Raw genomic sequence first — 13740 nt, 5'->3', positions numbered from 1 at the left:
CACAGGAAAGCGGCATGACTGGGTCTGAGCACCAGGGCTGGGAGCTGGGGGGACCAGGAGCAGGGCCCGGCACAGGGGCCGCTGCAGGATCCCAGGCTGAGCCAGGTCGGCGGCGGCCACCAGGTGCACAGGGCGGACCGACGCCATCACTGCAGGTGCAGATATGGTAGAGAGAAGGTGAGCTGGCTCGGTCTCAGCGTGGCCGGGCCAGCAGCACGCAGGAAGTTGGTCACGGGAAGGCTGGGTGTATGGCGGATAATAGTCACTGTCCCCATAGAGGGATATCCTGAGGGTCTTAGATGAGAAAGCAGGGCTCTGGGCACCAGAAGATGCCCACCCTTCCCAGGCCTGCTTCTCGCCCACGCAGGGACGAGGGAAGGGGGCAGTCAGCCAGGGAAAATGTGGAAGGACACCGTCTGCTGCGGTGGAAACGGGGGCTGTGGTGTGGGCTCTCCATCAGCCATGGAGATCAGACCCGTTGCAGACCTGAAGCCCCCTCCCAGGGAGGGATTCGGAGCAGAGACTCACTGTCGGGAGCCCCAGCACCGAAGACGCTGACGCAAACCTGTTTCTCTCCTGTCCCCGGAACCGGACCCCCAGGCGACGTGCACCTGCCTGCACGCTTTTGTTTTTGCCGTGGAGCCGCCAGTTCACTTTGGAATTTTCCCATTATGATGCCCCCTAGGATCTAGTCCTACAGCCTCAGCCCCCAAAGTCCATAAAGGCTATTTTTTTAAGCCAATGACCTTTTTAACAAGATATTTTGGGGGGTCCTGGGTGGCTCGGTCAGTGGAGCATTTGACTCCTGATTTTGGCTCAGGTCATGAGCTCGGGGTTGTGAGATCGAGCCCCACGACGCGCTCTGTGCTCAGCGGGGAGGCTGCTTGAGATTCTCTCTCCCTCTGCCCCTCCCCCACTAGCACATGTGCGTGCACGCGCGCGCTCTCTCTATCTCTCTAAAATAAATAAAAATAAATCTTTTAAAGTAACAAAAAATAAATTAAAAAAACAGAGAGATTTTTTTTGTTTTTTACATCATGGTCCCAGGACCCATTGGCGACTCCCTGCGGTGGGGCGTCATGAAGCCGAGGGTGTCAGTCTGTGCGGCAGACGCCACCAATGGTGGCCATGTGGCAGCTCTGTCCCGGGCGGGTGTGTCTCGTGGGTGAAAGCGTTGCCTTCACGACTGCTTGCGGGAAAAAAAAGAAGGAAGGTTTCACAGTCCGTACGGATGGACTCAATGGAAAGACCTACGAGTGGCATTCCCGTGCCCACGGTCACGTCATCCCTTTGTGCGATGAGCCTGCAGGTTGGGCCGCACGGCAAGCCCGGGGCCCTGACGTCGCTGTGGCAGCAGCTGCCCTCACAGCCTATGGCTTGTCTCTTGCAGGTCGTCTTCAGCAAGTACTGCAACTCCAGCGACATCATGGACCTGTTCTGCATCGCCACCGGCCTGCCCCGGTGAGTGGCCCCGACCGCCCCCCCCGCAGGGCACCCCCTCCTGGGGAGGGAGGGCGAGCCGCCAGGTCTGAGGGATGACAGGTGTGCCAGGGCCTGTGGGCTCACCTCGCACTGGGGGCCCTTTCTGACCCGTGAGTGACACCCCCCAGGTGTCCCCTGCCTGCCCACGGGCACCGTGCGGTGCACGCAGGAGACCGCTGGGCAGAATTAGGCAGAAAGCACCCTCTCAAGAGGTTTTTTCTTGCCTTTTATGAATTTATTTGCTTTTGAAGAAAGGACAAGGGAGGGTGGTTGTGTTTTGGCTTTGGTCCTCCAGCCCCAGATGAGCCAGTAGGTGCGGGGGTGGGGGTGCCGCAGAGCAGTGTTTGGGAAGACAGATCTTCAGAAAGTAGTTGAAAAGACCAACTCGCCGTTGGCCGGCCGCAGCACCCCTCTGTCTCATCCCCACTGTCTCCAATTCCCACTTCACATTCCTTAAAAACAGACAGAGCACTTGGAATTACGCACGGCCACCTGTGTGTGTGTACAAACGCAGTGCCATGTCTCGGGGCCGCGCCGACCCCAGTACCCATGCAGTTGTCCCCTCGGGCGCCCGGACACTGATGCAGCCTGTCTTCCAGGAACACGACCATCTCCCTGCTGACCGCGGATGATGCCATGGTGTCCATCGACCCCACCATGCCTGCCAATTCAGAACGGTAAGCGGTGGCTTCAGCCGCTCGGGGCTTTCGTGGCCTCTCTGACACTTCTCTACATACACGGGACGGCTCCACAGTTGTCCTCTTAATTTACTGCTGTAGGAAAATCCAAACTTAAACCAAAGACGGGGTGAGGCTGGGAGGGTCCTTTGCAGACCAGTCACTTCCCAAGATAATCACAGGTGCAGGCACACTCAGGGACCCTTCTGAGGGCTCACTCTCAACAAGAGTCCTCTAAGGAGGCACAGAGGGGGAAACTGAGGCCCAGAAGGCCAGTGAGGAGCAGTGGAGCCAGGCCCCAGGGCCGTGCACTGACTGCCCCCTGTCCTGCTCCAGAGGGTTCCCTGACCACGGCCCTTGGGAGTGTTGTGTTTACCACTGGGCTGGATCCTGGTGCTGACCCAGGGCTGCCCGCCGGACTCCTCTGCACAGGAGACCAGGGAGCCTGGGGGCCCCAGGAGCCAGACCCGGAGTGGCTTGGCAAGGGAAAAGGGCGTTTGCAAACATACATGAAAGCAGCAACACCCAAGTCTTGTGACTGGAGGAAGGACAAGGCCTCCGAGCAGGAGCCCCTCCCCTCCCTGGGAAGCCCCTGCACCCAGCGGCCTGCCGAGGCCCTCGTGGCCCCCACTTCACATCTGCGGCTGGGCCAGGCCAGGGAGCGGAGCCCGTGGGCGGTACCCCTCAAGACCCCGTCTGTTGCTCTTGCTTCTCACTGAATATCTGCTCTGAGGGGCATTTGTGAATCCGGCCATTGGGGCGTCCCAGCTGACGGAGCCCTGTGGGCCATTCCAAACCTGGGCAGACCCCTCTCATGCCCCAGCGGCTGGAGGACCCACGGAAGTTTTTGGGATCCCTGCAATGGGGTGGTCCGAGACCCTCGCTGTAGGTCCCCAGCTGGTTCCCCCGACCCAAGGTGTGTGCACACCTGCTCTCCCTCCTGCCCCCAGAAGCCAGCCTGTCAGCCATGCCCCCCCGGGCTGGGTACAGGACCCCCCAAACCCGGGCAGGGGTGCAGACACTCCTGAGCACAGCCCAGGCTGCGGCGCAAGAAGCCAGACCAGCCCCGTGGGAGGCACAAGGTCGTCACGAGTCTCCCCAGCCACACCGTCCCTCGGGCTCTGTGGTCTGTGGCGGGCACTGTCCTCCGTGCATCCAGAGCCTCCACCAGGCCTCGCTCCCAGCTGTGCACATCGGTGTTCCCAGATCTCGTCCATCAGAGCTTCTGCCCCACGCCCTCTGGCTCTGATTATCAGCTCGGCCTCCCCAGAAGGAGCAGGGCTGACCGGCTCCCCAGTGAGTCCGGTGAGATCCTTGTAAATCACGGCACTCCCTCCCGCCAGACCCGATGGCGCTTCAGAAGCGAGGTCTCGAGCGACCGGTCACCCCTGACATCCACAAGGCCAGGCTGGACATTTCACTCCAAGCAGGGAGTGTCCACGCACAGTGTGACCTGTTCTCTGAGCAAAACTGTGTCTGCTTTGCACTTTATGCCAGGGGCTGTCGGCGGGGGTCGTTTTGTCCCCCGTGACCCCGGGCTGTATCTGGAGACAGGCTGGCCACCACGGAGGGGGAGCGCTGCTGACATGCGGTGGCCAGAGACCAGGGCTGCTGCTACGTGCCCTACTGCGTGCGGAACGGTCCCAACGCACAGACTCACTGCACCAAATGCCAGGGGTGCCGAGGTTGAGAAGCCCCCTCGGTGTTTTCTCTTTACAGAGCCACTGGTTATCCGCTCAAAGGTCACCAGCTCCGTGGAGGCTGCCCCTCCTCCCTCCCTCTCTCTGCCCCCAGGTTCTGACTCTCTGTCTGGGCTGGGGCCCAGAATTGGCTTTCCTCTGGCCTCCCAGGTGGTGGTGGTGATGCTGGGCGGGACCCCTCCTCCCTCTTTAGTCCCTCTGCCCCCTCCATTGATGGGACCTCCTTGCTCTCCACTAGCTTCCCTGCCACCACTGTCTGCTTCCCACGCTCTGCCCCGGGGAGGCAGGTGCGTCCTGCTCAGCCCCAGGCCCGTCCCCCTTCCTAGGTCAAGTCCCAGCGGCCCCAGCAAGGCCCTGTCCACTCTGGGTCTCTCCATTCCCACTGCCTGGGGTCCCGTCCATTCCAGCATAACCAGTCTCGCTAACCCAGTGACTTGCAGCCCAGCCGAGGAGTAATACCAGCAGGGGTCTTCACAAAGACGCTGATCCCCAGACCCCGGCTGGGACCCGTTCATTGTGGCATTTTGAGAGAGTGTTTAAAGCTCACCGGGCGAGGGCCACTGATGGAAAGTGTGGAAAACTTAGGAAAGTGCTCTGGACCCCGGCGGGGTGGTGCTCACCCGAGGGTCGTGCCCACGGGACACAGGGTCTTCCCTCCTCGAGAAGTGCTGGATAAATCTTGTTTCTGCCTCGCAAGCAGCAGTCGGGCCGCCGTGCGTGTGGTCGGGCTTTCTCTCTAGCCTCCGCCACTTCTGAAGACGTTCACTGCCCCCAGCCTGGCCTTGTCGCCCACTTGTACCCCCGGCCACAGATGGGGGAGCCATCTCGTGGGAAGAGGCTGGCATCGTCCGCCACGCATGGCTCTCCCTGTTAACGCTCACAGGAGAGGCATTCGGGAGTCTCTGCTCCAAATTCCAAGGGCTCGACCCTGACCCCCTGGGTCTTGATCGGAAGTGGGGTCCCAGTGGCCCATCCCTTAGGCCTACCCTTCTGGGCTCATTTCAAACCAAATATCATGACCTTCTGATTCTTCCTTCAAAATACTTCCCCCCCGATGCCTGCTTCAGACGGTCTCGGCCAGCCTCTGGTTTAGACCATCACATCTCCTGGGCTTCACGGTGCGCTCCAGGTCTGCGCCTCCGGTGCCCCTCAGCCGAGCCCTGGGCACCGTCCAGGAGACCCGGCCCCACTCACAGCTTCATCCCAGCACTCCCCAGCACGGCGGTCTTCGGGGGCCCACTGGCCGCGGGACTTTGTCCAGACTCCTTCATCTGGAACATGCGGCCCAGATCCACCTTAAAACACGTCTCCAAGTCTGCTGAGCTGCCAGAGTCCCGACACCAGCCCGAGCGCTCCCCACCTCAGGGCACAGTCCGAATTCCGGGCCTTCTCTGCCAACCCCACAGCCAGGAGTCCACTGGGGATTCCCTAACCCTTCCCAGGCTGCTCAGCCATTCTGTCACCTCAGCGAATGTTCACACCAGCCTTTTAAATAACCTGAAACGTATTTACATAAGTCAGAGGGGCTGCCATCCAACAACGGGCCAGGGGGCTTCCACCCTTTGGGAGCTGGTAGGAAGGATCACGGACGACGGCTCAGCCCTGAGTCCGCATAACTGACCAGCATGCACAGACGCAGCCCACCTTCGTTCAGGGGATGCCGTCTGGTCCCAGTGTTCCTTTCTGGACGGGGGAGCATTTCGGATCCCAGGCGTCCAGCCGACAAGGTGCTGTTTCTGGACAGTTCTACCCCTTCCATGTCCAACACCCCTGCTGCAAGACCCTCGTCCAAGGAGAGAAACAGACGCTGTGGCGCGTGAGGAAAAGTCCGTGGAGCTCAGCGAGACGCCGAAGCCGATGGTGCCGGGAGGATGCAGGGGGATGTCCGACCCCCGGCTCCGCACTGAGCGCTGCTCTTGAGGTCGTGAGCATTGCCGCTCACCGAGGGCCCTCCACACCAGGCCTTGCTCCAGCCCACGCAGGGTGATGCCGCCGTGCGCCACCCGCACTCCACATGGGCCGCCCCCCAAACCCACACGGATTTGAAACAAGGTGTTACCCGATCGGCCAAACCCAGATGCCGTCATGACACAGTCTCTAGGGAGATGAACCCCCAGTTCCAGAAGACCTTCCGAAGCAGGGCCTACCCTGCGTGAGAGCAGGTACTCCCAGCGGCGGGGTGAAGGTGCAGACCCGCTTCTCGACGCCCTGCCCCGGGAGGAGCCCTCATGGAGCCGCCCGTCTATCATCCAGGACAACTGCGCCGTCCAGTTTTTAGTGTAGACTTCAGTCATGTTTTTGGTTTGTGTCCTGTTAACTGTCAAGCCGCAGGTAACCCCATCAATCGCGGTTCCCAGTCGGGTGTGTAGACGTCCCTCCACATTTTCTGTGCTCCTCTGTTAGTCCGTGACGTGCTCGGTCTGCCCACCGTCCCCTCAGGTCAGCACTTGCACACTTACCCCCCTCTTTGGCCACTGACTGACACCCCACGGCACAGTGAATAGACCCCCCCCCGTCCCTGCTGACAGCGGCCCTTCGCCTTTCACACAGTGCGGTGATGCCCGTCCTTTCAGGGCGTAGTTGCACATGGACTGTCGGATCCCTGAGGACGGGAGCATTTTGTCCTGTTCACGGTTCTGTGACCTGTACCTGATCCCAGAGAGCACTCGTGACAAACTGATTGAACGAACAAATGGACAAACGCATGACATGGACAAATGGCCTGTGAAGGTGTCCCCACGGGCCACCGTTTCATCTGATAGCCTTGTTCCCAAATTCACGGGCTGAGTCAGAGGATTGCAGACCCTCCCATTAACCAGTCCCGCCAGGACCACGGTGGTGCGCGCTCCCGCTGGCGACCTATGCCACCTGTCTCCCTGGGCCCCTGCAGCCCGCCTGCTAGCAGGTGTTAAAATTCTGCTCAACTACTGGCTAAAAAACAGCATCTCTCTGGAGGAGCCTTTCTTTCTTTCTTTTTTTTTTAAGATTTTATTTATTTATTTGACAGAGATAGACACAGCCAGCGAGAGAGGGAACACAAGCAGGGGGAGTGGGAGAGGAAGAAGCAGGCTCATAGCGGAGGAGCCTGACGTGGGGCTCGATCCCATAATGCCGGGATCACGCCCTGAGCCGAAGGCAGACGCTTAACCGCTGTGCCACCCAGGCGCCCCTGGAGGAGCCTTTCTTAAAAACTGTTATCCGCTGTTGCATTTTCCTGCTTTTTGACCTCTCTTCCGCGGCCCCATTGTCTCTCCCTCCCCCTCTGCCGTAGGTCCCCTTGTGTCAGGGGCAAACACTATCCCATCCTTCTGGGCCTCAGGATGACTGGGATGGCATCACCAAGGGGCTACTGCATGTCCAGCCGAGGAACCAGCCCCATCTTCTCTCGTGCACCTGCAAGACGCAGTTGCCATGAGCTCGAGCCGGGCAAGGGACAGAGAGGGACAGATAGCCTCCCGCCTCAGCCGGGCGTCAGAGGGACTCGGGCAGCTCTGGTGGCCTTTGCCGCTCCCAGCGGCCTTCTGCACCTGAGTAGCAGTGGTACTGATCACAAAATGTGTTCAGTTCACCAAATATGAACATCACAGAGGAAGTTCCTCGTTTAAATGATGTATTTAAAGTATTTGGAATTCTTCCAAATGAGGGAGCTCAAAACAGCCAAAAAAAATAATTTCGGGGGGGAGGGGAGAAAAACCCTAATCCGCTGAATTCTAATTTATCCCGAGCGGCTTATCTCTCGTAGCAGACGCGCCGAGAACACCTTTGACGGCATCTCACGGCAGAACTGTCTTCTCTCTTGCAGCACTCCGTACAAAGTGAGACCCGTGGCCGTCAAGCAACTGTCTGGTAAGGCCCTGCTATCATTTTTAAAATTAAAAGAAAAAAAGAAGGCTCCAGGCTGCCCCTGTGATTGAATATATATTAGGTAAGCATTTGAATCTAAAACCCTGTACTGTTACAGAATCCAAAGCCCTATCTTAGACTCCACCCTTGACAGTCCCCCGGGGGCCTCCCTCCCCTACTGTCCCTACCAGCCAGCAGACCCTGGGTGACATTCCACGCGCGTCATCCTGGACGCTGGGCCTGTCCTGCTCGCTCAGACTGTGAGCCTCAAGGGTGAGCCATTTGCAGCCCCCAGGATGCTTCCCGTACTCAGTGGTGTTGTTTTGGTAAAACCCATTTCCTTTTGGATCTTGTATCTCTCTTATTTATGTATGATTCATGCATCATAAAATGTTCCCATTTCAGTGTAGATTTTGATGAGCTTTGAAACATGTATCCCCCCTTGTGACTGCCAACCATTCTAAAGACACAGGACGTGTATCTTCTGTGCCCCTCCCCGGGGAACGCCCCCCTCGACCCCTGCTCTCTGTCAGCAGCTGACCTGCCTTCTGACACTGTACACTTCTGTGTCCCAGAGGGCTGTGTAAGTCACGCAGTGCGCGTAATCCTTTCTGACTCAGCCTAACGTCTGACACTTGTCTGTGTGTTGGGTGTCCTAGTAGCTCATTCCTTATTATTGCCAGGAAGCGCTTCGCGGTGTGGCCGGACCACAGTGTGACTATCCATCCACTTGTTAAAGGACACCCGGGTGATTTCCAGTCTGCGGCCTCTATGAATAAGGCTGCTATAAGTGTTCCAGGACATGCCTCTGTGGGGACACATATTCTCAATTCTCTTGGATTGAACAGGATTGTATTTGTTTCACTTAAAAAAAAACAAGACCCGCCAATCTGTTTTTTCCAAAGCTGCAGCACCGTTTTGCAGTCCCGCCCACGGTGTGTGCGTGCTCCCCGTCTGCACTTGGAACTGTCCACCCTGTAATGTGAACCGTTCTAATGGGTGTGTGGTGAGACTGCATTGGGTCTGAATTGGTGTTTCCCTAGTGACTAACGATGAGGAAAGTATTTACTAACCGGTCATAAATCTTCTTGCGTGATCTGTCGCAGTCGTCGAGACTTGCTTCCCTTACTGTGGAATAGAGAGCGCTCCTGGTTGATCGGCCACACCCCGTCAGTCAGACGGATCTTGTGAATATTTTCTCCCCGCCTGACTCACTGCTTCATCTTCCTACTAGAGCTTTTCAGTGAGAAGTATTAAATTCTGATTTAGGCCTGGATGATCCATTTTGTTCTTTCACAGTTTTGCATTGGGTGCCCTAGCTAAGCAGTCTTAGTTCATCCCCTACCTGTGGGGTCCGCTGCCATGCTTTCTTCTAAAAGTTTTAGTTTTTTTAGCTTGTATGTTTAGGTCTGTGATCTGTTTCAAGTTGACTTTTGTGTATGGCGTAAACCAGATGTTGAGGCTTATTTTCCTTTTTAAATTAATTTTAAAGTTAGTTATTTATATTATTTTATAAATTATAAATATTATAAATATTTATAATAAATATAATATATAAATGTATATAATAAATAAACATAATAAATATAATATAAAATTATATAAAATTTATTATATTTATAAATTATACTATATTTACATTATAAAGTTATTTATATTATAAAGAAGTTAATTTAATTTTGATTTTTTTATAAGAATGAAGGCTATGGAACAGAATTCCGAAGCCACCTGTCAGGTGCTGGGAGGTGTGGGATGAGGCACCGAGGCGTCTGGGCCTTTTCTCATCTTGAAAGTGATGGTGTTTATATGTGGGCACCGGTTGCTTTAAATATTCTTTAATGCTTGAGTAGCTCTTTGAAAACTCTTCATTCAATCCCCTTCATAGTAGATGTTAGAATAAAGTAGGGGTTCTAACTTTTTCTAGGAAGAAAATTCCTTTTAACGTAAAAGGCACTTGAGCCCATGACTTGGTAATAAATGTGATTTTTTTTTTAACATCGTTATTAACTAAACCCCATACTTTATTTGGATTTCACCAGTTTTTTTCCTGGTGTCTTTTTCCGCTCCAGCATCTGAGCCGCGGTCCAGCCGGTCATGCACTCATCGATGGGTTTTCCCGGTTAGCCCTGGTCTCGCAGGCACCCAGACTCCCCATGTTTGGCCTCAGAGCATCGATAGAAATGTCTCCCAGCCTGGGTTTGTCTGATGTTTTCCTCATGCTCAGCCCAGGGGTGTGGATCTGGGGTCAAGGATATCCTCTTGACTCATTGGCCTCTCCACCGTGAAGTTAACTGTTTTTCCCCTTCCTTACTCTATTCTTTGGAAGGCATTGCTCAGTCCAGCTTACCTTCAAGTGCAGGAGAAAAGGACTGACGCTCATTCTCTCTGTGTGGATATCCACTTGCTCCAGAACATTTGTCGAAAAGATAGTTCTTTCCCCCAGTGAATTATCATGACATCCTCGTCAAAACTCAGTTGATCACGTATGAATGAGTCTTTCTCTGGACTCGCCGTCCTATTTCATCAACTGACTACACGTCTGTGCTCCAGCCCCTGCCACGCTATCTTGGTTACTGTACATTCACCGTAAGTTGTGAAACCAGCAAACGCAAGTCCTCTGATTTCTTTCTTCTCTTTCAAAAATGTTTTACTTATTCCAGGTTCCTTTTATTTTCAAATAAATTTTAGAATCCGTCTGTCAATTGCTACCAAAAAAAAAAAAAAAAGTCTGCTGGGACTTTGAAATTGTACTGAATACATAGAAATGCTTCAAAAAGAATTACTATCTATAATGTTGAGTCTTCTGATTCATGAGTGTGGTATCTCTCGATTTATTTAGGTTTCTCTTAATATCTCTCAATATATTATAGTTGTTAAGGTCAAGTTCTTGAATAGATGTTGATAAATTCATCATTAAGTGTTTAATATTTGTAATGTTATTGTCAATGGATTTTTAGGTCAATTCCCAGCAGTTTTTAGTTTATAAAAATATAATTGGCTTTGTGTATTGACTTAACTAAATTCACTTTAGCAGCAGATCTAGTGTCTTTTTGTAGATTTCCTATGATTTTCTACATCTGCAAATAAGAGAATTGCTTCTTCCTTTTAGATCTGGTTGTCTTTTGGTTCTTCTGTTTCTTTTTGTCAGGTTGTGCTTTGTGCATTTTCTATTCCTGTTATTGGGTGCATACTTATTTAGGATTGTTGTATCTCCTTAATGGGTCAGTCCCTTTATCCTTAGGAAAAATGTGGCCTTTATCCTTGGTTATTCTTTATTTGAATATCTTCCTTATCTCCTGTTAATACAGCCACCCGGGCTTTCTTAGACTTAGTGCTCACATGTTATACTCTTTCCATCTTTTTACTTTGAATATAACCGTGTCTCTGTATTTGAAGCATGTTTCTTATTGGCAGCATTTATCAATTTTGGCAATTTCAGCCTTTCAATTGGAGCTGTTAAACCATTTATAATAAACATAATCATAGATAGAGTTGGGTTAAATATACTACTCATTTTGGTTATTTCATTCATTTTTTTTTTAACTTTTTCTCTCTTTTCCTGTATCTTTTGGATATTGAGCATTTTTTTCTCCACTCTCAGTCTCTGAGCTGTCCTTTATTTTATTTCTTCTTGGCTGCTCTGGGTTTCACAAACTGTATCACTGACATATCCCAAATTATATTATGCCGTGATGATGTGGGGTCTTAGAGCGGAGTGCTGGCATTTGTCCCCACCCAGTGCCCTACGTCATAGGTTTTACTTCTGTGCTACATATGTTTTAAGCCCCCTAATCCACTGTGAATCATTGTTTGCTTTCAACAGTCAATTATATTTCTTCTACATTTCTTTGTATAGATCCGTGTGTGCATTTTTTGCATACTGTTGATCATCTGGATTTTGTTTTCTCCCATTAAAGAGTGTGGGTTCTGTCCTGGCAGGCAGTTAAGTTATTTACAAATCAGTTTCATGTCTTTGAGACCCGTTTTTAGGCTTTGCTAGGACAGTTACCGAGGACCCTTCCTCCACGGATAGCTCAGTCCTATTGTTAAAGGTTCTGTTGCTTCTGGGGTCTCCCTTGAACTCCTGGAGATGAGTTTGGGGGATGTCAGGGGCTCATCATGTGGGACCTTGAAGGCCCATCAGGAGGCTACTGCTCTAATTCCATAGGCAGAGGAGAGTGTGGGGGCCATGGGGGTGATGAGGAGTGGTCAGACTCTGACATGTTCTGGGGAAGACCCCAGCTTATTTTCTGACTGAGCAGACATGGGATATGAAAGAAAGGGGAGTCGGAGAAGCCTCCAGGGTCACTGAGAAGGGACAGCACCTCCCACAAGGGAACAAGTGGAGGGTGTGGCAGCTTCTGGGAGAAGAAGGGAGCTCGCTTTGGGACATATTGGTGCAGTGTGGCTGTGGGCACCAGTGTCTGGACGAGGCTGCAGCTCCCTCTCCACTGCGATGTGCCACGGGACTGATGATGGTGATGATGGTGGCTGTGTTTGCAGCCAGGGCTCGGTGCGCTCCCCGGACAGGGAGGGGCTCGCAGGACAGAGACCTGAGACCCAGAGCTCGGGCACAGGATTCCATCCGAAGAAGGACACTGGCCTCTTGTCACCATCCAGGACACAGGGGCCAAAATCATGAAGCCTTTGAGGAACAAAGAAGCAAAAGCAGACTGAGTGTGGGGCCGACCAGACAGGAATGAGCTTCAGGAAGGAAGACTGGGGGATGGGGCAGCTGTGCACAGATATTTACAAGGTGGTCACTGGAGGAGAGGATTTCTGTGTAACTTTGGGGCCCAACTCGGACTAGTGGAGGTGGGTTGGCATTCCTTAAGGGAGAGAACCAGCGTGAGCGCACCTGGCTGTCTGGGGAACTCAGCCTCCGCAGGAGCTGGGATGAAGACATACGTTCTCTGCAGCCATAAGAAGTGGATTTCCTCCAAAGGTGTGCATTCCCCGGCATCGTGAACACCGCTGCACGGGGCAGGTCACCCTCACTCTGTGCACACTGATGGTCGGGCTAACCCCGCCTTGCCCTGGGTCTGGTGTATGAGGACCCTTTCTCTTCAGAAGCACTGGCATTCCAGGTTTTTCTTTTAGGGACAGACCCCCATGGCCCAAGGCTTCCCGAGACAAGTAAGGAAAGAGAGCTCTCTCTTTCCCTCTGGAACTTTTTCTACAAGTGTTAGCTTTCGGCTCTCTGCAGGGAAATGCCCCTCCATCGCCCATGCATCCACCCAGCCCAGCCTTGCTTCCCGAGCCCTGAGTGTGGCTGAAGGTAGCCCCCACAGTCCATGAATCAAGAGGCCACACTCACAATGGCAGGAAAAAGCAGCTCAAGAAAGGAAGTTGGAGCCTGGTGTCCAGACTTCCATGCAGCTGCTGAGGTCCCTGGCCCTGGCCTATCCTGGGGTCCCCGTCCTTCCCACTGACCCCACGTTTCAATAACTGCTCCTAACTTGTCATAGCAGAGCCATTCAATGCAGAAATGCCCAGGGTCCTGCTGTTCTGTGACTTCAGTATTCAGAAACAGGAAAGTAAGGAGTATTGTGGAAAATGTGACTTTTCATAGAAAAGAAGGGTCGAGGTCCTGGCCCAGGCCTCACACCCATGGCGGGTGCAGGGATGTGCTCAAGATCGAGGAACACCCACAGCAGAGAAGGATGGAGGAACAGGAATCGTAACGTCCCCATAAATGGGGAGCTTCCATGTTTACCAAACACCTTGTTAGAGAAATACTCTCTTCGCCTCAGCATGGGAGACAACCACATAGATAGACCAGCTTCCTCTTTTATGGATGAAATAAAGTTAATAGCCACCGTGAAGACCACGGGATGGATCTTACGCATCTTCTCAGAACAAGGGTGCTGAGTCTTTTGAACAGCCTTGAACCGCCCCGCAGTTTCACTGGATCTGAGCGACTCAAACAGGGCATTTTTCCAAATAATCAGATACATTATTTTGGTGTCCAGCCAGTTACCATGTGCCCGCCCACGTGTCCTCTGCCCGCAGGAGCCAATGGAGGAGAACATGGGAGG

At 53.2% G+C, this 13740-nt stretch overlaps 1 protein-coding gene across 1 annotated transcript in view; it reads left to right on the top strand.

Annotated features, from left to right (window-relative positions):
* PDE9A (phosphodiesterase 9A) overlaps nucleotides 1-13740 on the top strand; it is an 82733-nt gene that overhangs the window by 13292 nt on the left and 55701 nt on the right. The window contains exons 2-4 of the mRNA XM_034655154.1: nucleotides 1391-1461; nucleotides 2082-2159; nucleotides 7662-7705. Coding sequence (XP_034511045.1) covers nucleotides 1427-1461; nucleotides 2082-2159; nucleotides 7662-7705 — 157 coding nt within the window. The 5' untranslated portion in view covers nucleotides 1391-1426. The remainder of the gene's footprint in view (nucleotides 1-1390; nucleotides 1462-2081; nucleotides 2160-7661; nucleotides 7706-13740) is intronic.

Source organism: Ailuropoda melanoleuca, chromosome 1 (genome assembly GCF_002007445.2).
Source record: "Ailuropoda melanoleuca isolate Jingjing chromosome 1, ASM200744v2, whole genome shotgun sequence".
Taxonomy (NCBI): Eukaryota; Metazoa; Chordata; class Mammalia; order Carnivora; family Ursidae; genus Ailuropoda; species Ailuropoda melanoleuca.
The sequence above is the reverse complement of the archived record's forward strand: the minus strand, read 5'-3'. Positions and strand labels throughout refer to the sequence as shown.